Source organism: Rhinolophus sinicus, linkage group LG11, assembly GCF_036562045.2.
Source record: "Rhinolophus sinicus isolate RSC01 linkage group LG11, ASM3656204v1, whole genome shotgun sequence".
In the NCBI taxonomy this organism is placed as follows: domain Eukaryota; kingdom Metazoa; phylum Chordata; class Mammalia; order Chiroptera; family Rhinolophidae; genus Rhinolophus; species Rhinolophus sinicus.
This window is the reverse complement of record NC_133760.1, coordinates 272,115-296,069: the sequence shown is the minus strand read 5'-3', so window position 1 is coordinate 296,069 and position 23,955 is coordinate 272,115. Positions and strand designations below refer to the sequence as shown.

At 42.5% G+C, this 23,955-nt stretch overlaps 1 protein-coding gene across 9 annotated transcripts in view; it reads left to right on the top strand.

Moving 5' to 3' along the window:
* Positions 1 to 440: 440 nt before the first annotated feature.
* LOC109459446 (KRAB domain-containing protein 5) overlaps positions 441 to 23,955 on the top strand; it is a 144,282-nt gene continuing 120,767 nt past the window's right edge. Inside the window, exons 1-5 of one of the 9 annotated variants that reach the window (XM_074315920.1) lie at positions 2,147 to 3,778; positions 5,971 to 6,097; positions 6,522 to 6,617; positions 13,112 to 13,185; positions 13,775 to 16,321. In XM_074315920.1, the coding sequence (XP_074172021.1) occupies positions 3,764 to 3,778; positions 5,971 to 6,097; positions 6,522 to 6,617; positions 13,112 to 13,185; positions 13,775 to 15,148 (1,686 nt within the window). In that variant the 5' untranslated portion in view covers positions 2,147 to 3,763 and the 3' untranslated portion in view covers positions 15,149 to 16,321. Of the gene's footprint in view, positions 702 to 2,143; positions 3,779 to 5,970; positions 6,098 to 6,521; positions 6,618 to 7,879; positions 13,186 to 13,774; positions 16,322 to 23,955 lie in introns of those variants that run through there. The other 8 variants (XM_074315930.1, XM_074315925.1, XM_074315929.1 and 5 more) reach the window with 8 other exon arrangements.

The following is a 23,955-nucleotide window of genomic DNA, read 5'->3' as shown; positions in this document are numbered from 1 at the left end:
AAATCTATCCAAAAGGTTTCAGTTTGCAGAACTGGAAAGAATCCTTGCTAGTATCAAGCTCAACATTTACAATAAAGATGGGAAAGTTTTGATCCATTCTTCAATGATAACCAAATCTCACAGGTATACATATTAGAGAAAAAACTTTACAAATATAATGAAATTAGATAAATTTCACTAATCATCAGAAATTCAAACCGGGGAGATCTTAAAATATAATGAAAACCAAGAGTCAAGCATTACTAACATCAGTAAATATACATCTAAGAAATCTTAAAAATATAATGTGGGTGGGAAAGATATTTGTATCCAAACTACAAAGCTAACGAACAACTATAGTCTATAACCAATGAGAGCGAAGCGTAGGAAAGCCCCGCCACGCCCCCGCTCTGGCCCCACCGCGTCCCCCGGTCCCGTCCCTCCCTCCCGCGGGCCCCGCCCATTACAGGCCACAATTCCCGCCCCGCCCGAAACCTTAGGGCTTCTCACAGGTCCCGCCTGCCGCCCAGGTTTTCACGTCGCGTCCCCGCGGAGTTGGTTGCAGACCCGGAAGCGATTAAGGCAGAGAGAAGGTCGGGTTGGCGCCGTGACTTTCGGTCTTTCTGGTTTAAACCTGGGCGTCTCAGTCCACGGTCCCGCACACGTGACGCCTGGCGGTCACTACGGACGTTGAAGTCCCCGCACCAGCGCCCCCCACAGCGGTGAGTCCCGCGTCCTGGGGAGACGACCCGATACCAGACCTTTTCGCTGCCGGGTGGAGGCTCCGCGGGGGTTTCCGGGTAAACTGAGGCCGTCCTCCCTCTGGTCTCTCCGCCTTCGGGCCCTTAGACCTCTCCTGCCGCGTTTTCCTGCTTAAAACCCTCCACCGGGCAGCCCCCCACGCGCGGCGTGAAGTCCTGGGAGATGGACTCGGGAGATGGAGTCCGGCCGTTGGCGCCCCTCCCCCAGCCCCGCCACGCGGCCCCTGGAGCCCCGCCTCCCCCCGGGGCTGGGGTTCTGCAGACCCTCCGCCGCCTGCAACCCCCCTCGCCCCAGTTTAATAAGAGGCCCCGAATCCCAGGTAGAGCACACTGTTCAGGGGGATGGGACTTAGGAGGGAACACCGCGGGGTGTCACCAGGTCACCCCCTCACCCGGGGAGGGGCTTTGTGTGAGCGGGGACTGTGAAGGGCCGGCCAGGAAAGCGGCAGAACGAGGGTGTGAGGGGGTCACGAGAAGGAGACAGATGAGAGAGGAACAGACAGGTGAGAGGGCAGAACGGTCAGTGCGGGTCGGTAAAGAGGAGGCAAAACAGGATGTGGGAGGGACTTGTAAAGCGACGGTAAGACAGAACGAGTGACTCGGAGAAGTAGCCAGAGGAGAAAGAAAATGGAGAAATACGGAGGGAAGGGGGAGCTCCAGAGAGATGAAGGGGAACCTAAAGGGAGAGGGGCCCCTGGTTAGCAGAAGTGGGGGCAACAAAGGACAAGGCACTTTAGAGGAGAGAGGGGTTAGGAGAAGAGTTAGGGGAGCCGAGTGCAGGAACTGAAAGGGGTTGGGGGTTGACAGCACAGCAAGAAGCCTCCCTGAGCTAAGTTGGGTGTGTCAGTGAGTCCCGACACAGGGATGTAACAGGACAGACAGTGTCACAGGGGAAGAGGAGGGGCACATGGACAGGAAGAAAGGCAGAAATACATGGAGATGGGGAACAATCAAACAGATTAGGCAGAAAGAGCAACTGAAGGTGAACCGGGTTTCAAGAGTTTCAAGGAACAGGTGCAAGGAAGGGGATAGAGAAAAAGGGAGAAATCAGGGAAGGGGAGAGGGGACAGGACAGGACAGAAGTGGAGAGAATCCTATGGAGAGGGACACAAACCATAGACAGGAATATATAGTAGCAGAGGAAGAAGGGGAGCCCCCACCTGCATGAGTTGTGAGTTGGTGGGATGTGGGTGGTCAAGTCGTGATATATTGGTTTGTGGCTTTATAATCTATTTAACTTTACTTGTGCTGTATTTTCAGTCACAGATGAGAATGAGAATTACAAAATTCCAGTTTCTAAAGCCTTGTGCATTTAATAATTAATTTCATCACCCAATGGCTTCCGTGTGAAACCCTCATAGAGCCAGAGGGGGGAGACCTATGTCAGTCAGTCATGCGTCCCTTCTCATTTCCTGGGGTGGCATGAGGGACGTGACCTGGGATGAGAAATGACTACTCTGTCACCACATGATGCTTTTCAAGGAATATTGAAAGCATTGCATCCTTTTTTATTTGACAAGGCATTTACTTTTTTCTTTTTAGCTCTCTTACACTTGATTCATTGTTTTTTGTGTGTTTTTTTAAAAGCACATTGAGTTAAATCTTAGTCTGCTGAATTTCTGGTTTGTTCTAAATAGCCATTAACTGCTGGAATAAGCTTTGGTGACATCTCATTAGCAGCTCTTATACTAAATATGAGGTAAAATTAGTTTTTTTAAAAATTTTGACCCTAGAAGTCATTACAGTAAAAAACATGTAGAATAGATTTCCCTTCTAATAATATTGTGACTGGTTTAGGTGAGAAGCCCTGCATTCTTTCTACTCTTTATTATGTTGAAACATCCATTGGTACTTATTAATAATACTAAGTCACTTCAATGTGCATTTGGTGAGGAGGTCTGCGGTGAGAACCTAGTTTGGTGTGTTAGTCTGATATTCAGGAGCTTTTGTCTTCTGTTTAGATGATTTGTTAAATTAGTGAGCTGGGAGCTACCAAGTAGCTGTCCCCTCAAGTCCCTTTTTCCATTCTCTGAAAATGTGGACGGATGGACCGGATGGACCTAAAACTCCCATGGAGCCCACCCATTCACAGTGAAGTATTAATAATTTGCTCAGCGTGTTTTCATAGCTAACCTTTTTTTTTTTACAAGTTTCAGCACCAAATGCATGTTCATCATTTTATAGCTGTTAGCTGATTCCCTGTGATTTCCTGGAAAAAGGAAAGAAAATCCACCCGAGGGGCTGGCCCTTCTAGAAGTTCCCGCCCCAACCCCTCACCCACTCCAGAGCTCTCAGGTGTGAGGTGTTTGAGATCTATAGCCCAGTGTGACAGGAAACAGGTGTGGGTAGCAAGTCAGCTCCCCCAGGGAGACTTAGAGATGCCATTTCCTGGGCGCCTTGCAGACCTGCAGAACCATAACTGCTTAGAGTGGGCCCTGATCCCCCAGGGACCTGCATACTATAATCATTGATGCTGAAAGTTCCCATCTGGGTTCCTCCTAGGTCTGTGGGAATTTCAAGGAGTGATGTGACCTGCACCCTCCCCCTGGGAGTTGGACACATGGTCTGGGTAGAGCGTCGTTGTAGTGAGGTGGTCCAGATGATGCTCAGATGAGGACAGGGATTAGCTGGGGCTCCTGGACACAGTTCTGAGAGTTGAGAGCAGACTTGGTCAAGGGGAAATAGTGGATACTGCGTTGGGTTTGTGGGGGCAGGAGAGCAGCCCACATTCTCATTGCTGTAGGAATTTGTGAGTGACTTTTTGAGGAGAGAGCAGGTGAAGACCGGAAAGAAAAAACTCACAGTTCTGTCTTCACTTAGGAGCTCCTTGTCCCTGACTGTCCTGGGACACAGGACAGGAGAGGGCAGCATTTTCAGCATTTCAAGGTCCTTCTGCCTGTCAGTTGGGAGGAAGCAGAAGGGCCTGTGCCCACGCCTATAAAGGCACATTCTCAAGATGCAGGAGTGATTCCTCCCCAGAAGTTTCCTGAGGAAACAACCTAGAGCAGGAGGACAAGGACGAAATGGCTGCTTGTCAGGTAAGTGTTCCGTCCTGGGTCACAGGCTATGTCCGCTTTTCTCTATTTGGCTGGGTCAGATGCTCCCTGTCCTGAAAAGGAGCAGTAGATGTGTGTCCTGTGACTATAGCTTCAGGGCTGTAGAACGACGGTAAGAATATGCAGGACGACCCAGGATGCCTCAGTGCTCAGAGTAGCCTGGAAAATTCTGAAGAAAAAGAGTAATTGGAAGAGACACTTACTCACTAGGTTGATAAGAAAGACTTAGTGGGTTTTTGTTTGTTTTATTGGGTGTTTGGGTGTATTGGGTGTTTATTGTTTAACAGGGTGTTTTTTCCAGGACCCATCAGCTCCAAGTCAAGTCGTTGTCCTCCAGGCTAGTTGTGGAGGGCGCAGCTCAGCTCCAAGTCCAGTCGCTATTTTCTAGTTGCGGGGGGGTGGGGTGGGGGCATAGCCCACATGTAGGAATTGTAAACGCAACCTTGTTGTTAAAAGTTGCCGCTCTAACCAATTGAGCCATCCGGCCTCCCCAAAAGACTTACTGTTTAAATGCACTATTAGAGTCTCAGAACTGGGGAGCTATATCTGCATTGAAATTTCCATAAAACTAATGTTTTTATGATCACATTATGATTTCCTTATTTGTTCATTTGTGCTGGTAATATCACAGCGGTGATGGTGTGTCCTTCCATGTGCCTCGGCCAGCTGATACCATTTGTTCCTTCCACCTGATTTTCACCTGGTTGAGGTCCTGTCTTCTGTCTTCACTATAAAGTTAACATTTTTTTTGTCTTTATCATTAATAAAAGTCTGGAGGGATTTATAGAGAGATGTGCAGAAACCATCACATTTCATCTGGAAACTCCCTTTTTCTTAGTTTCTCTGCTTTGGATAATGAAGGCCCTCAGCTTTCTTTCCTTGAGATAATTGCCTTTGGAGTGGAGGCTTTAATCAGTCAGGCCTTGTTCCTGTCAATTTTAATTATATTCCACACTCATGTCACAGACATTCTCTACTTCATCACTTTTTGTGTTTTCACGAAAGTTTACAAGAATCATATTATTAAGGTGTTGAAGTGTGGTAAATTTGTAATGTATAGCTCAGCACAAACGATATACAATTTTTTTCAAAGAAACACCAGCTCGAACTTATTTTATGTTACTGTGTGTTCCTCTCCCTACTGTGTTTTTTAAATAGAATCATCCACAAAGACATTTATGAGATTTACACAATTGAAAATAATTGTGATTTCAGTGACATGAAAACTTCCTTCTCTGTCACTTGTAATATGCACATAGTACTCATACATCTGTGTGTGCACATAAAATGTTAACACTATTTGAGCTATTTTTTCTTGCTTAAGTTGTTTCTCTTCTTCTGAGTCACGGAAACTGCTATGAATGTTCATGAGGTTTGTCTATGCATATTGGTCTGGACCTTTCTGATAAATTCTAGAGATAGTTGGAGTGAACTCAAAGCTCTACCATTGACTGGATGCTTCATAAAATATTCTCAAAGAAGAAAAAGGTGAATGTTGTTCTAGATTAATTAAGTGCTTTATGAATTAATATGTAAAAAACAACTCTGGTACACAGCAAGTTTTCAGAAAGGTTTATTTTGCTATGCTTCTAGAAGTGTAAATTCCATAAAACTGTCAGTTCAAAGTTACGTATGAATTTTTCCGTTTCCTTCCTCTGTGCTATTCAACAGTGTGACACATGGACCAGAGACATTGGTGTCACTAGTTAAAAGTGAGTTTTGTTATATATAGAAACTTAGGCCCCACCCCAGGACTCCTCAGTTGGATTCTGCATTTTTACGACAGTCCAATTCCTCGTTGTCCATGTGACAATTTGAGAAGTACTTTGCATTTCTAACTCACCATGATATTTCCTGCCAAGAAATGAACACAATGTATGAACACAATACAGATATGATACAAACACAATACTCAAAAATCCATATGCCTGTGTTGACACCTGAATTTAAATCTACCTTTCAGAAAAGTAGATTTTTGTCTACTATGGTTTGTGGATCATACGTCATCCTCCTTTCTCAGAGTTAGAAAATAACACTCGAGAATATTACTGTCTGACGTTACTATTTAATTCTGGATACTCTCCTAGGTCAGCATCAGTTCTCTTAACTCTGTTTTCATATTGAGTTACGTTATGACCTTGCCTGTGACCACGTGTAAATGTGTCTTGTTTCAGGGACGGTTGACATTCAGGGATGTGGCCATAGATTTCTCTCAGGAGGAGTGGGAATGTCTGCACCCAGCTGAGCGGAAACTGTACGTGGACGTGATGCTGGAGAACTACAGGAACCTGTGCTCCCTGGGTGAGGGTGACTTCCTTCCAGAACTCCTACCCCACCGCAGGGTTGTGCTTCCTTCATCAGTACAGCGTCTCCTGGGAGCTTCTGCTTTGTGTGGTAGAGTTTCAGATCCCGGCTCTGAGGAACAAACTGGGGGTTTGCTGGTGTAGAAAAGAAGCAAATTGGGGGTTTGCTGGTGTAGAAAAGAAGCAAATTGGGGGTTTGCTGGTGTAGAAAAGGAGTCTTCATGATGCCCTTGGAGTGGAACTCAGGATCTGAAAAGTTTCTATGTTGTCTGGTAAAGGTGCTGTCAGAAAAGAGTGTTTTGGGGGAATCCTTTTTAGAATATTCCAATTTTCTGCAATGTCTTTCTTCTCAACTGAGCACGTACTGGATTGGAAATTGGAGAATCTCCATCAAAATTCATGTTCCTTTTTCTAATAAACAGGTCTTGCTGTCTCTAAGCCAGACCTGGTCATCTTTTTGGAGAGCATGAAGGAGGCCTGGGATGTGAAGCGAAAAAAGACAGTGTCCATCCACCCAGGTAGGTGGGAATGAAGGAGGCAGATGACACAGGTGAGCGGGTCAATGGTCCTGGAGGAGCCAGACCTCAAGATGTGGTTTGGGAAGCTCCGCTTCAGTGGAAAGGATGTGAGAAGCCCAGGTTTCTTTCTGTTGCTGTCACAGAGGGACAGTCCTGTCCAACACGTCCCGTGCTCCACATCCTCTAGGGACTGTCCTGCTCAGTGATCTGGGTCCCATCGCAGTGAGGGCCGACGTCCTCCCCCTGGACTGTGGGGGCCGCCATGATGTGGTTGTTGTTCCATTGCTTCCAGGGCCCGGGAAAATCTGCTCTGTGCTGAGGAATTCTCCCTGAAGCCATATTTAGAGTTCTGTTCTTGCCTCACATAAGGAGTTTGTGATGGCAGTGGTGGAGGTCCTGGAATTAGGTTCAGAAATCTCAGGGGCACTGGAGACACATGTCTTATTTTTCTCTGCTATATAATTTCTAATCCTAAGGAGGTTTCAAACATAATCCTACAAAGGTTCAGACTCAGTAATTTCATCTCAGCACAAAGCACCTCCCTATGGTGAGAAACCCTCAATCTCAGTTTCACTTCAAAATATCCTTTTGCTTTTTATGAACTAACATGAGAAATTTCTAATCTGTATCCCCCATTCCTCCATGTTAGAATAGTTTAATGTATCTGTTTACCTCACAGAATTCTTAAATGAATTCATGCCTTAGGGGAGCTTAGAGCATTGCCCACTATATAGGAAGAACTCCATAGTTGCCTGATTTCTTAATGACTCTTGTGTTATAACTGTGTTGTTCTGTCCAAAACTGCCCTAGCCTGTGTCTTGTATGTTTTCACTCTCTAATTAGATCTTTTCAGATTAGTGATTTTAGATGCAGAAGTACTGATGCCGCGTGCTTGAATGAACTCCTTTGGTAAGAAGTGAGTTGTAGAATTATTAGGCTCGCATGTTTCAGAAAATGTGTGCTTCCTCAATTTCAGTTTACTTCAGGCAAAAAATAATGAGGTTTATCATCTGCCTTCCTCAGCATGTTTATAGATCACTGATTCTGTTACATTTTACAACTTTTTTGTTGTTCCTTTAGAAATTAAGGGTTCTTTTGTTCTCTACATGCAGATTATAGTGTACATATTTTCTGTAAGAATAGTAGGAATGTATTAATAACCTAATAAATTTCTCCAGTGTCAATTCCATGCTTGTTTATTAAGTTTTTCTTTAGATCTTTTTATGAATGATTCTAATGCATTGTCTGAAATTTACCTGCAGTGCAACACATATTGTAATGCTTCAGCATGCTTGTTACTCTTCATGGGCCCACACTCACAGTGGAAGCTGAGTTCTATGGAAGAATTCTCTTCAATAGTACATCTGTGTAGTGTTCACAGTTCTGGGGATACATTGTGTTGTGTTCTCGTTTTGCAATTCCATGACAATGCCTTTGTTTATGGTAGTTTTTTCAAATTTAGTTACTTGTGTTTTGGGTTGTTACTTAGACATTATGAACGTCAATGTCAGTTTTCAGCTCCGTACACTTAAGACAATGTGGGGTTTGATTCAACATGAATCAGGCATATGTCTATTTCTGTTAGAATTATGTGCATGTCTGTCTATCATTTTACCCTGACTTTGTGCATGATTCATCTTGTTCATTTCTTTTTTTTGGTAATGGTCAGTCTTTTCTTATCCTGAGTAGTTAAGTAGTTGTGGTAATAGTCTCAATTTCACATCTATTTATTGATGATTTTATATTCTCTTTGTGAGAGAACCAGTATTTTGAATTCTAGATTATTTTTGAAATGTATTATAACTGTATCTGTTTTACATCTTATTTTTCATTTTTAATTTTGGTAAAACACGCCACTAAAATTCTACCCTCTGTAACTGGAGACCAGTCATGTTAAGTATAATCAGATTGTTGTGCAACTGATCTCTGGAAATTTCCATCTTGCAAAACTGACTGAGTACCCATTATACAACCAGTTTGTCATTTCCCTTCACCCCAAATCCCTGGCTACTACCCTTCTTTTTGTTCTATGAAGAGGACTGCATTATTAGTCCACAAAAGTGGACTCTTACAGTATCTGTGTCTTTGTGATTCATGAGCTTTACTTAAATGTCCTCAAGGTTTGTCTGAGTGTATCAGGTGAGAGCATCTTTTTCTGTTTCAAGGCAGAATAATATTCCGTTGTATGTATATGCTACATTTTCTAAACCCGATCATTTATCGATGACCAATTGTGTTGCTTCCAGCTATTACAGGCTTTGTGAGTAATGCTACAGTGCGCATGTGTGTGCACACGGCTCTTGCAGAGCCTCCTTTGAAGTCTCTTGGAAATGTACCAGAAGTGGGAAGTTTGCATCATAGCACGATTCTATTTTTAAGTTTTTCAGAGACCTTCATATCGTTTTTCATAGTGTTTGCATCAATTGATATTTCATCCAACTGTGAATAAGGGTCCAATTTCTCCATATTTTCACCAACATTTGATATTTTAGGTTTCCTTGATAGTGGTCAGGGTAATTGATGTGAGGTGATATGTCATTGTGTTCTTTTAAATAGAGGATACAAGCATGTGTGTTCTCGTAGAAGCATAACGAACCACTGGAAAGACATGGCACTGAGATTGGATAGTTCAGAGAAGCAGAAGTCTGAGGATGACTTTTATGTTAAGTGCAGTTTTCGGTCACAGCAAAATTGAGTTGAACTTATAGAGAATTTCCACATGCCCCTCCCATATGCACAGCCTTCCCCTTCCCAGTGGTAGATTTGTTGCAGAGATGAAGCTACATTGACACGTCATTGTCACCCAGAGTTCATAGTTCACCTTGGGGTTCACTGTGTGGCTATCCATTCTGGGCATGTGGACACATTTATGATGACATATGTCATACAGAGTAGTGTCACAGCCATGAATATTCTCTGTGCTCCACCTGTTCATCTGTCCCTCCCCTAAACCCAAGCCACCAGTGATCTTTTTACTATCTCCATCATTTTGCCTTTTCTAGAATGTCATAGCTGGACTCATAACATTATGTGGCCTTTTCAGATTGGTTTCTTTCACTTAATATCTATCTAAGTTTCCTCCACTTCTTTTCATGGCTTGATCACTTCTTTCTCTGTAGCACTGAATAATATTCCATTGTCTGTATGTACCACGTTCACTCCTCCATTCTCCTCTTAACAGACATCTTGGTTGCTTCCTCATTTTGGAAATTATGAATAAAGCTGCTGTGAACACACACGTGTAGGCTATTGGGTCGATAAATGTTTTCAACTCTGGATAACTACTGAGGAACACAATTTCTTGATCTTATAGTGAGAGGATGTATAACTTTGTACGAATCACCAAAGTGTGTACCCAAAAGGCTGCAGCATTTTGTGTTCCCACCAGCAGTGAGTGAGAGTTCCTGCTGCTCCACGTCCTCACCAGCACTTGGTGTCGTCCGTGTTCTGGGTTCTGGCCCCTCCTAATAGGTGTGTAGTGGTGTTTAATTTGCTGTGTGTTTAATTCTCGTTGTTTTCATGTGCATTTCCCTGGTGACATGATGTGGAGCATCTTTTTATACATCATTTTGCCTTCTGTATATCTTGTCTAGTGTGCTGTCTGTTTAGGGCTTTGGCTCATTTTTCAATCAGGTTGGTAGTTTTCTCATCAATGAGTTTGAAGGCTTCCTTGTATGTTTTGTATATGGTCCTTTACAGGTATTTCTTTTGCAAATATTCTTTCCCATTCTGTGATTACTCATTTCATACTCTTGATAAAGATAATTCCTTCATTTTTGCTCCTTAATATGTTGTTTCAAACTTGGGAATTCTGAACTTAACATTAGAGATAGCAAAAACAAGAACTTATTTAAGAATTTGCCTGGCAAAAAGTCTGAAGTGTATGAAATTAAGTTCCCTTTATATTTAATAATATTTAAATTAGAATTCCAGCTCTGTGTTCTTTCCTGCAATAAACACATAATAAGTCACGTGTTGATGGAGAAGAGTTTACAGATAAATTTTCTGATGATATTATGTCAACTCTAATGAAACCTTTTAATTCATTCCTAATTGTATAGCATCATCAAAGATGACCTTTTTTTCAATCTTTTTCTATTATTTTGGTGTTTCTTGCATTATAAAAATAATACATGTTTGCTACAAAAATTGAAAAAGTAGAAAGATATTCAAATATTCATTGTGGTGGAAAATGTCATCCATTTTGTTTGTTTATTTCTATTATTAAAGTCTAGTTGACATGCACTGTATTAGTTTCATTTATGCAACAGAGTGATTCTTCATTTGCATATCTTAGGAAGCGGTCGTCACGCTGAATCAAGTTTCAATGTTGTCACCTGTCAAGCTGTATCAGGATATCGTTGACTATATTCCCTCTGTTACATTACATCCTGCGCCTTACTCATTTCATAACTAGACATTTATACCTCTCAACCCGTTTCCCCTTTTTCAACTTTCCTTATGGCCCTCTCTTCTCTGGCAAGTGTCAGTAAATTGTATATATGAATCTTTTTCTGATTTGTTTGTTTGCTTTTAGTTTTTAGATTCCTCATAATAATGAAATCGTATGCTGTTTAGTGTTCTGTGTCTGACAAATCTCACATTGTGTAGTACCTTCTAGGTCCTTCCATGATGTTGCCTCTGGCAGCATTTCTTTTTTTTTTTTTTTTTTTTTGATGAATAATATTCCATTTTGTGTATTTATCACATCTTTATCTATTGATCTATCCATGGACACATAGATTGTTACCTCATCTTGTTGTCTACTGTAAATAAGGTTGCAATGGATGTAGGGTTTACATATATCTTTGCAAATTAGTATTTTGGTACTGATTTGATAAATGTCGGAAGTGGAATTGCTGGGTCATATGGTAGTTGTGTTTGTAATGTTTTGATGAACCACCATACTGTTTTGCTGCACCAATTTTTACATAAATATTGTTATAGCTTCTTGGTGAATTCACCCTTTTATTGCTATATAATGTTCTTTGTGTTGTAACAGTTTTTGACACTTATTGTGTATTTCAGTAATGCCAGCATGGCCACTGTGCTTTTTATCAGTAACCGTTTGTATGGAATGCCTTTTCCCATCCTTTTAGTTATGTTTTATGTCCTCATCAAAATAAGTCTCCTGTAGGCAGAATGTGTTGGATTTTATTTTTCAATCCATTCAGCCAACTTGTGTCTGTTGATTGAGGGAGTTTTATCTGTTTTCATTTAAACTAATTAATGAGAGGGAGGGACTAAAACAATTTTAGAATTATTTTCTGCACTTTTTGTAGCTCTTTTGTCCCACGTTTCCCTTCTCAACTGTGTTCTATTTTGTTTCTTTGACCTTTTTAGGCAGTGACATGCTTGTGATTTTTTCTCAGTTTCTTTTTGTGTCTGGTATAGGTATTATATTGTGGTTACCGCGGGGGTAACTTAAAACATTTTAACTTATGAGAGTGTATTTTGAATTCTTGGTGGTAATTAATAGCTCTGTTAGTTTAGGGCCAATATCTGGAGATTTAGTTTGTTAGTCTGATTGGACCATGTTTTTCTGTTCCTTTGTATGCCTTGTGGTCTTTTGTTGAGATTTGGGAGAAATAGCTACCATCCCAGACTGTGTGGACTTGCTTTGTACAGGAAAACACAAATAACAGGAAGATTTGATGGGAATTCTAAGGCCTGTCAAACTGGTTCTGGGGATGTGTGTTCTCTGTTTTTTTTGTGCGTAATTTTCCACTTTAGAATGTTTTCTTTTTCTTCTTTAGAGGCAGTGGTATCTTCCTATTATTATTGTTTGTTTTTTTTTAGTGAAATTTTTTTTTTTTTAAATTTTTATTGGGTAATGTTGGGGAACAGTGTGTTTCTTCAGGGCCCATCAGCTTCAAGTAGTTGTCCTTTAATCTAGTTGTAGAGGGCGCAGCTCACTGGCCCATGGGGGAATTGAACCGGCAACCCTGTTGTTCAGAGACTGTGCTCTAGCCAACTGAGCCATCCCGCCCTCCCCTATTCCTGATGTTTGTCTTCAGTACTGCAGTCTTTGTGGTGTTACCTTTTTTCTTAGTGGCCACCACAATACACTGACATTGTATTGCCATTTCCTTAGCACTTTGTGTCATGCAGAAGATAAACAAGTCCCTCAGGCAGCTGTGATGAAGGGACATCATTGGACACACAGTATACTCAGCTATTTCCCTCCTGAGAAGAAACTGGGAATTGGTCGTTCTCACAATGTTACCATAGTGTGCCAGGGAGGGTTAGTGGCTATTATCGGCAAATGTAAGCAACTTTTCTTCCTTCTTTGATGTGACTCTCTTTTTGTACTTTCCTGAGTGTGCTGTGAACTCTTCGCTCCCTTCTAAAAGTATCAGTAACTCTCCATGGAGGAGCGAAGGTTTGGTACTTGCTCTTATGCCATCTTCCTATCTCCAATAATCGATATTAAATTCATGCAATAGAATTTATCTGACTGTAGAAAGAGTGATAATTTATTTGGTGCCTTGCAGTTATGCCTTCTGAAGACACAAAGGGCCTGTTGCCAAAACCGGGTATAGAAGATTCAGTCCACAGAATGCTTCTGGTAAGATATGAAAGGTGTTTCCTTGAGTATCTACCATTAATGAAAAAGTGGTAATACGAGGGGGAGTGTGAAGGGCTGAAGGGAGATTATGATGGACATAACGAAACTGGGACCGTTAATCATAATAAAATCCCTGTGGCCAAAAGCGATCAAATATATAAGACATCTTGGGAAAACCGTCACTTTAAGGCAGTTACATTTGCAGAACAACGTGTTTCTAAATGTAAAGATAGAAAAGAGTTTTGTAAAGATATATATTCTGACAAATATATAAAAAGTATAAGCAAATGTGGAGTATCTGGGAAGTCCTCTGATGCATGGTGTGATAATCATTCAAATAATTTCAAATGTAGGATTGTATTAAACATTGAACCGAAAGATTTCCTCAATCCCTTAACCAGGCATTCATTATTCTTTCACCAAAAAGAATCCCTCCTTGTTTCAAATTCTGTAGTTGTCATGAATGTGGGAGGGTATGTATACAAGCATCATGGTTCCATAAGTATCATGGTGTAATTGGGAACAACTTTACATGTTTAATGAAATTGGAACCCTCACTAGAGGTCTTTCTGTCTTCAATGATTACCAGAGTACACGTAATGGAGAGAGAAGCTTTCAATTCAATGAATCTTGGAAAAACTTTAAACAAGGGTCAAACCCTAATAAGCATCAGAGAACTCACTTTCCAGAGAACCATTGTAAATGTGGGAGTGTCTTAGATCAAAGCTTAAATCTTATACATCAGAGTCATCCTACTGTAGAGAAGACAATCAAATGTAGTGAATGGGACAAATCTTTGAACCAATCTTTAAATTTTACTGAACTTGAGAATATTGACACCTTGGAGGAACCTTACAAATGTAATCCATGTTGGAGAGTCGTTACTCAATTACCCAATCTATTAAATAGATGTAAGAAAATCCGTACTGGAGAGAGGCCTTACAAGTGTAGAGAATGTGGCAAAGCCTTTATTCGGCGTTCACATCTTACTAGACATGAGATAATTCATACTACAGAGAAACCTTACAAATGTAAACAATGTGGCAAAGCCTTTAATGTGCGTTCACATCTTACTAGACATGAGAAAATTCATACTGGAGAGAAGCCTTACCATTGTAGAGAATGTGGTAAAAGCTTCTTTTGGAGTTCAAGTCTTACTCAACATCAGAAAATTCATACGGGACAGATGCCTTACAAATGTGAGCAATGTGGCAAAGCATTTCATTGGCGTTCACATCTTCTTCTGCATGAGAGAATTCATACTGGAGAGAAGCCTTACAAATGTAGAGAATGTGAAAAAGCTTTTATGTACTGTTCACAGCTTACTATACATATGAGAATTCATACCGGAGAGAAGCCTTACAAATGTAGAGAATGTGAAAAGGCTTTTATGTACTGTTCACAGCTTACTACACATAAGAGAATTCATACTGGAGAGGGTCCTTACAAATGTAGAGAATGCGGTAAAGGCTTTACTCACCCTTCAAATCTTGGTGTACATAAGAAAATTCATACTGGAGAGAAGCCTTACAAATGTGAACAGTGTGGCAAAGCCTTTATTCAGCGTTCATGTCTTGCTGCACATAAGAGAATTCATGCTGGAGACAAGCCTTTCAAATGTAGAGAATGTGGTAGAGCCTTTACTCGGTGTTCATCTGTCACTATACATCAGAGAATTCATACTGGAGAGAAGCCTTACAAATGTAGAGAATGTGGTAAAGCCTTTACTCAGCGTTTATATCTTACTGGACATGAGAGAATTCATACTGGAGAGAAGCCGTATCAATGTAGAGAATGTGGTAAAGCCTTTACTCAGCGTTCATATCTTACTAGACATGAGAGAATTCATACTGGAGAGAAGCCTTACAAATGTAGAGAATGTGGTAAAGCCTTTACTCAGCGTGCACATCTTACTGTACATGAGAGAATTCATACTGGAGAGAAGCCTTACAAATTTAAATAGTGGGGCAAAGCCATTACTCATCATTTACAGTTTACTCAACACGTGAATATCTATCATAATGGAGAGAAACCTTAAAACTCAAGAATCCAAGAAGCCCTGTAGCTATATCTACAGCCTCACTCAATTTCAGAGAAAGCTTACTGTCGAGAAATCTACATAATAAACGATGAAAGCCCTTGGTTCAGAATACACACTTCTAGAAAACCGACAGAAGTCATGCTTCAAAGTAACTTTAAAGATGTAAAAAAACTGTAATCCAAAATAAAATCTGAAATACCAGAAAATTGACATTAGAAAATAGTAAGTGAAGAACACTTTTCAGATATCACTTTAAATCAGAATACTTATAAACAATAAGCAAATGTTAAAAAACTTGTTTAATATGATTGAAAGTATCAAGGGCATGGATGTTGGACAGGTATAATTATTTACAATGAGTCTTTATATATTGACAGTACTTGACGTTTATTGAAAAAGAAATATTAATTTCTAGTATGATTCTAGTATGAAGTTACTTGGTGCTATGTTTTTACAGCTAGTGTGTGTGTGAATCGTGGGTTGATTGTTGCTGCCTCAACAATTGTTGATTGTTGAGAGCCCTCGTATGTTGGTGGGATTCACTCAGATCTTCTCAGACTCAGATGCACTGAGACTGAGGGCAGTGTAATATAAATGTTTGTAGAAAATCTATGTGGGGATGCTGTTTGGTTGACTTAAATATTGATGTAAGTCACCATGAAGTAGGTGTTCAGGGCATTGTTCTCTGCATTAATGTAAGACAGAAACATTCTGAATTTTCACTAGTTTTACCCATTGCTCTTTAAGGAAAATAGGTGGCGGTTCATTAAAACCATGATGTATTTTTGTAGTAGCCAAAGATAGGAGTTGTTGAGTTTTATTTGATGTGGTTGAAATAAAGAAGTCCTCAGAGGTACCTGAGAAAAGGACAGAAACTCATCCCTAAGTGCATAATTATTGTACATTCATGTTTCCTAAACAATGAGCCTCAGTCTTCAAACCCATTGAAAACAGAGCTCTAAGGTTACTATATCAGAACAACCAGAATGCTTCTTAAATGCTTATTATCTGTATTTTGTCCATGGACCCTACAGGTGGTTTAGACTATGTGTGAACTTATATTTTTAATAATAAAGGTGATTGATTTTTAATGTACCAACACTGATCTGTAATGAATGATTTGTTTTCCTGCCAACTACATTAACCTCTCCCACCTTAGTCATGGTTGTAATCAACAATTCACTATTCGGTGATGCAGTGGAATGACAGCCCTAGTAATCCCTTTTTCCTGTGGTTTTAATCTGCAAATAATGTGAGGCCATTTTCCCCATGATTTATGTATTGTATCCTCTTCTGATTGTAACTACTGGAGAATTATTACAATAAAGACACAGTACTGCTGTAGAGAGTTTAGCTAAACTACCATATTGCCTCAGAATCCATGTTGTGTAGCCAAGTTGCCTTGAAGTGACACTGGCCCCTCCCACTAGTGCATACACTAGACAATAGGTCACAGACTCACGAGTAAATGTAAGTTCACGATAGGACTTCTCCAGCAGCCCTTATGAGCAACAGTGTCCCCTGCCTGTGAGGGACTTCACCTTGTATACCCTTGGATAGATCCCTGCAGAGCTTACCAAAACCTTGCTGTTTTTTGTTTGAATTGATTAATGTGGACTTAGCTTGAGAACCCCAAAGCACTGCTCTCATGGACCCTAATAAAGGCATGTGCCCTGGGTTCTGCCCTTCTCTGGTGCATCCCGCCTTGGCCTCCCCATGTGGCCCTTCCAGGTGTACTGTGTCCTTCCTGCAGGATCCCCATGAGGATAAGAAACTTGTCTGTTTCGGTTTCCCTGTGGTCCTTTTTTTACCCCCTCTCCTGCTCCTCCCCCCCTCCCACTCCAGTTCAAGCCATTGTTTCTCAGTCTAGTTCTGTAGGACACAACTCCCTGGCCCATGCTAGTATTATGAGCCTTGTGCTCCCTCCAGGTGAGGCAGTCGGTCCTGCTCACGGCAGCCCAGCTCTAGGGAGAGCCATTGTTCACAGTATTAGCTGTAGAGGGTGCAATTCACTGGCCCATGTGGGAATCGAACCAACAACCTTGGCGTTAGGAGCACAGTGCTCCAACCATCTGAGTCACTGGGCCGGGCAGGGCCCCCTGTGGTCTTTCTTTGAACTGCGTGTTCAGCATCCAGTGAAGGAGCTGTGCTTAACAAATGCTAATTCATCAAAGTAACAAGAAATGTAATTAGGAGCTGTACTTTAGTCCAAGAGGAGGTAACAGTCTGCTTTACATGGCCTTGCAAAGTGGGTATGTCCATGCACCCCTCAATCCCCATCTGTATCAAAATTTGTGGGTGTTTGTGGGAAAGTAGGGAGCTTGAGGACAGGAAAAAACTCTGTTTGGTCTCCCTGTGGGAGCTCATTGTCCCTGATCCTCTCCTGTGACTGAGGACAGGAAAGGGGGTCCTCTGCATTACAGGGTCCTGCCTGTGGATGTGGTTAACAGATGAATGGGCTTTGCTGGTGCTATAAACACAGATTCTAAGGTTGCAGGTGTGACTCCCCACATCACTAGATGAGGAAGAGTTAGAAACGGCAGGTTCTCCCGTAAGAGTCTTGTCTCAATTCAGTGGCTCTTGTTTTTGCCTGTTAACGTCATGTATTTAGAACTTGCAAACCTTTACTTCTTCTGCTGTTCCTAGCTAACCAATGTTTTCAACTAGTTTTTCCCCTCTTTTTCTTATGATAGTCAGGGTCAGCTCTTTAGATTACTTCTTTTCTGTGTCACAGAGTTTCTGTCCACTTCTCCATCATGACTTCCTACATCTTCAACTACTGACCTGCAACTTTTGAAAGTGTTCCCTTTGTGACAGGACGACATAGGAATGTATCGATAGCCAAGATTCGCACTGGTGTTGGGCTTGGGTCCTGGGATATCAGTGAAGGAGAATATTTCATGTTTGGGTCCCACTGGATGCTCCCTCAGTTCTGCTGGAGACTGGGCTTCAGAAGATGCACAGACAGTATGGAAAGTGTCTTGCTGTCTAGAATGCTAGCAAAAGACTTTAAAATAAAGGTGGGCTGGCCCGGTGGCTCAGGTGGTTGGAGCACCGTGCTCCTGATGCCGAAGTCACCGGTTGGATTCCCACATAGGCCAGTGAGCTGTGCCCTCTACAGCTAAGATTGTGAACAACAGCTCTCCCTGGAGCTGGGCTGATATGAGGAGCCGGAGGTCGGCGTGAGCTGCCGCAGGCTACCATGTGCTGCCGTGAGTGCCTGGTGGCCAGCAGCCAGTGTGAGTTGCCAGCAGCCGGCGAGAGCTGCCGGTAGAGAGCTGCTGTGAGGGCCCAAACGACGACTGGTGATCAACTGCCTCAGCTGTGGGGAGCACAGGGCTCATAATACCAGCATGGGCCAGGGAGCTGTGTCCTACATAACTACACTGAGAAACAACGGTTTATCCGGAGTGGGGTGGGGGGAAGCAGAAGAAGGGGAAAAAGAGAAAAAAAAGGTTAGCAGACATGGAAGCTACATATAGCTTGAAATGTGCATAAAGCACCTGTTTTCTTGTGATCAGAATCATATAATTCACTTTTCCCCAGTGATAACTGGATAGATGATGTGTTCATCTGTGTGCGTCAGGCAGCCCACACCAGTTTGTCCCCTCACAGTTGATACTACCTTCATCCACTTGATGGAGGTCTTGTATGCCCGATTTCTCTAGAACAGTAACAGTTTTCCTATTGTCAGTAATAACGATTTGGGGGCATATATAGAGTGTTGTATATAAACCTTGACATTTACTCTGGAAAATCCTTTCTTCTCAGTTTGTCTTTGCTTGTATTTTGCTTTGGATAATAAAGGCTCTGACCTTTGTTTGTTACACGTACTGGTTTTTATAACTGGAGGTTCTAAGTCAGGCCTCAGTCCTGTAAGTTTCCATTCTATTCCAACGTTGTGTCTGACATTATTCTTCATGTCTTTGTTGCATTTTCAGAAGAAGAAAATAAGAGTCATATAGTTAATAGATATTCAAGTGTCTTCATGTTCTAAGATGGAATTTAGCACAATAACTAAGAAATTTTCAGTAAGTACACATTCACAAACAATAGCTTTTATATGAGTTTATGTCATTGGGTGTGTTTGTCCCCATAGTATTTTTAAAACATGAAAGAAGATTCATCCCCAAGGGGCGACTGGATGGCTCAGTTGGTTAGAGCACGGGCTCTGAACAACTGGGTTGCTGGTTCGATTCCCACATGGGCCAGTGAGCTGCACCCTCCATAACTTGATTGAAGACAACGAGCTGCAGCTGAGCTTTCGGAGGGGTGGCTGGATGGCTCGGTTAGAGCGCAAGCTCTCAACAACAAGATTGTCGGTTCAATTCCCGCATGGAATGGTGGGCTGCACCCCCTGCAACTAAAGTGTTGTCACAAAGCAGCCTACCCGTCTGTCCCCTCATACCTGCCCCTAAAGAAAGGAGAGTCTGTGAGACGGATCCTTTCAGGGACTTTGCTTCACCTTTGTGCTTACACCTTATGTCTCCCTGTTTGGCCCCGGAGGATGGCTGGTTAGCCAATGACGAATAAGATTCCCCATGCGGGGGACAACTCAAGCCAGGCACAGTTGAGTGGGGACCAGCAGGAGAACCCATGGGGTTGATAGAGGTGGGCATAAACCCCCACCTTCCCCTGGTTAAGGAGAGCTTCTGCCTTTGTGGCTGCATTCCTTCCCACAACCTGCTTGGGAAGAGATTCAATGGTGTAATAACATCACTTCTCCATCTATCCATTTCAGTAAGTTTAAGCATAAAGGTTCAGCTGTTTGCAGGAGGTACATCCTGAAATTGACGGTACAGCTGCCTGCAGGCAAGGGTAATTAGTTCAAATCAGTTTCTTAGTATAATGTGTGAAATTCACAGACCTTGGAGAAAACAATGTTGCTGTCTTGTGTGTGCATCAATAAAAGCTACAGGGCAGCCCCATTCAGGGCTCTCAGTCCTTTGAAGCTGTGAGACCCTTGGCCCCTGTTTCATAACTTGCTTGATTTCTGTTTCTTACCTTCTTAACCCTTCGCCGCCCCTTCTCGTTCGCTCACTGCCTGTGTTGTGCTGGACGCGACATCTGGCGCCCCACGTGGGGCTCGAGGGAAGGACGACTACGAGTCGAAATTAACCGGTGGAGCAATGGCAAGGACTCTGGGTAACGGTCGCGACAACTACATGGTGAGGTAGGGAAGGTCCCGGAGAATTTAACCAAGGAAAAGGGGAATTGGTAAAAACCTTACTAAACACTTTTGTATGTGAGAGTGTGACTGTGTGAGTGATTGATCTTAGCTCCATGGCCTCAGTTATGGAGCTTGTGTGGGCTCTAATCTGCGGTTCCGTGGTCTAGGTCATACGGCAAAACGGTGACTTAGCCCCTGATGGCGTTAACCAGGCCCGTGGTTTATACGGGTTTACCTTAGCCAAGACCGACCTAAAGTCCCGCGAGGGACATGGCCAGACGAGCATCAGAGTGAACTTGAAGTGAAAGCGCTTCTCTTTTCTCTTGTCTTTTACTAACATGGACAATGCTGAGAGTAAGTATAGGCCTTATATTTGCCTGCTTAAACAACTTCTTAAGAAGGGAAAACATAAAACCTCGGAAAAGAAAGTAGAGGAACTTCTTAAGGTGATTGAAACTGATTGTTCCTGGTTTCCAGACCTTGGAACATTTGATTTAGATCAATGGGAGGACGTGGGACAAGACCTCCATAATTTACATTCCAGTGGGGTCTTTTTGCCCGGTTCAATCTGGGAAACATATGAACTAGTTCCTTTAGTTTTGGAACCTCTGCAGACAGACTCAGAGGAGGGGATGAAGGGAGAGAAGACCAGATGGGGGAAAGGGAGGATAGAGAAGATGAAGACAGAGTCTGAGACAACATCAACAATGGTCCCCAAATCATTAAATTCAAACTTGGGAGACTGTTTAAAGGATGTTCGGTCCCCCTCCCACTCTTCATTATCAGCCATAGAGCGCGGCATATGCCAGGGCAGGTTAGAAGGGGATGTGGATGCCTTGGCCTTCCCTGTAGTCATTAGGGAACGCGAAGCCCCTACTGCAGAACACCCCGATGGGATTCATGAGGCAGTTCATGAACCTTTTTCTTTTAAACTACTCAAAGAATTAAAACAGGCAGTTTTGCAATTTGGACCTACTTCACCTTATACTACAGGCCTTAGATGCAGTGCCGATAGCAATTGGCTGATTCCTATAGATTGGAATGCGTTAGCAAAAACCTGTCTGGCCCCTTCTCAATTTTTTTTGGTTCCAATTTCCTTTATTCAAGTTGCATTATTTTCATATTTAAATTCAATTTTGTTTTTCCCCTTCTCAAGTTTTACAGTTTAAAACCTGGTGGATTGATGGTGCAGAGACTCAGGGAAGATATCATCAGATTCGTAATCTTGATATCAATCAGGACTAATTATTAGGAAAAGGAGATTGGGTGGAAACACAAGATCAGTTGGGAATGGAAGATCATGCTATTGATCAGTTAAAACAGATTTGCCTGATGGCCTGGGAAAAGATAGAGGTGGGAGGGAAAGCTCCATCTTTCCAAAAGATTTCACAAGGTCCACAGGAACCTTACTCCGATTTTCTTGCTTGCTTACAGTAAGCTATTAACAAACAGGTGACTAATTCTCCAGCAGCAGATATAATTCTACAAATTATGGCTTATGATAATGCAAATGAGGATTGTAAGCGAGCAGTTGGAACACAGAGAGGAAAAACTGATGCCATGGGATATCTTTGGTTATGTCAAGGAGTAGGGACAGAACAGTTTAAGACCACTATGGTAGCCCAGGCAATTACAGGATTTATAAAAGGAAATAAGTTCGCAGGCACCTGTTATAATTGTGGGAAAACAGGACACACTAAAAGGGAGTGCCATAAGAAAAGTAACAGCTCTCAACCACAAAATTCCTGTTTCCCAGGGTCCTAAACAACCTGGGATTTATCCTCGATGTAAAAAAGGAAATCATTGGGCATCAGAATGTAGGTCAATATATTATAAGGATGGAACACTCCTTCAGGGAAACGAGAGGCAGGGCCAGCCCCAGGCCCAGACAACAACCAGGGCATATATGAGCCAGGCAATGCCTCAAAATTACCAGGCTGTGCCTCTTCCCCCAAATTATCGGTACAACAGTTAACTCCTGCCACCGAGGGAAGTGCTGCAGTAGATATCTGCACAATTCAAGATATTCTGCTTCCAGGGGAAAGCCCCCTTCCTGTGCCCACAGGTGTAAGGAATAGAAAATATGAAGGCCTGCCTGGGAACATTTGGGGATGTAAACTGTCACAGTGGTTGGGGTACGTGCTTGGCCTTGGAAGGATTGGCTACCCTCCCAAGGACCAAGAAAATATTTACAGGATGTGGAGCCTGGCCTTTGCCTTGGCGCAGGTGGGCCGAGCTCCGATACATCTAATCTCGTACCAAGGACTGGCCCCGGCTCCTAGCCAGGTCCGAGTCCAGTTCCTTGTGTTGTTAACACGTATGCTTATTGGCTCCTTGCCGCTGTTGTTAGTGAAGTCCTCAAAACCCCAGAAAGCAGGCAGGTAGCAGCAGTAGTTGTTGTTATTCCCTGGCCGCCTCGGCTGCTGCAAGATACTCCGCCCGTGCTGATGACTTTACTTGACTGGGATTTCGCCCACGCTGATGAAGGGCTGGTGCTGTTTCTGTGCGTGATGTTTTGCCCGTGCTGATGAAAGGCCATTGCTGTTTCTACGACTCTAATTGACTGGGCCCTGGTGGTATGATGAATTGCCTCCTTGCTTGTTAGTGGTATGATGATATATTCCCCTAATCTCTGTCTTGTCTTACTTACTTTCACTCTGTAATAAAACTCTTTAACCCCTTCATCCTGGCTTGTGGTGGTGTGTCTTGCGTATCGGGCCTTGAAATTAAGTCTGTGCACAGCAATCGATAATACTTATCGATGCAACAGGAATAATTGGACCAATCCCTCCAAATACAGTTGGACTTCCCCTTGGTTGTTCAAGCTTAACATCAAAGGGAGTCACAGTCCACGCTAGTAGCATAATTGATCCAGACTATGAGGGAGAAATTCAAATTATAATGTCCTCTTCTGTTCCCTGGTCGGCTAAAAAGGGGGAACGAGTTGCTCAACTCCTTCTGATCCCCTATGCACCCCAGAAAAAAGGGAACACAAAAGAGAGGAACCGGAGGATTTGGAAGGACCAGTCTGGCAGGTATTTTTCTGGCAGAAAAAAATCTCAGGAATCCGTCCTATTTGTCAAATTGAAATGCAAGGCAAGAAATTTAAAGGTATTTTAGATACAGGAGCTGATGTTTCTATAATTAGCTCTCAGGAATGTCCAGCAAACTGGCAAGTCCAGGAGACCAACATTAATATCATTGGGGTAGGCCGAGCCTCAGGTCTGTGTCACAGTGTTTGCATTTTTCCTTGTCTCGGACCTGAGGGACAAAAGGGATTTTTACAACGTTATGTTGCTGACATTCTGGTAAATTTATGGGGTTGAGATCTGCTCACTCAATGGGAAGCAGAAATCTGGATACCCCCTGGACAATATAGTCCTCAAAGTCAAAATATGATGAGTCATATTGGCTATCAGCCAGGAAAAGGTTTAGGAAAATTTAATCAGGGAATCACCCAATCTATACAGCCCTCGTCTCAACAAGGACGTGAGGGACTGGGATTTAAATCAGAAAATCAGGAGCCTTTTGTGTAGGGGCCTCTGTTGCAGAGCTATGG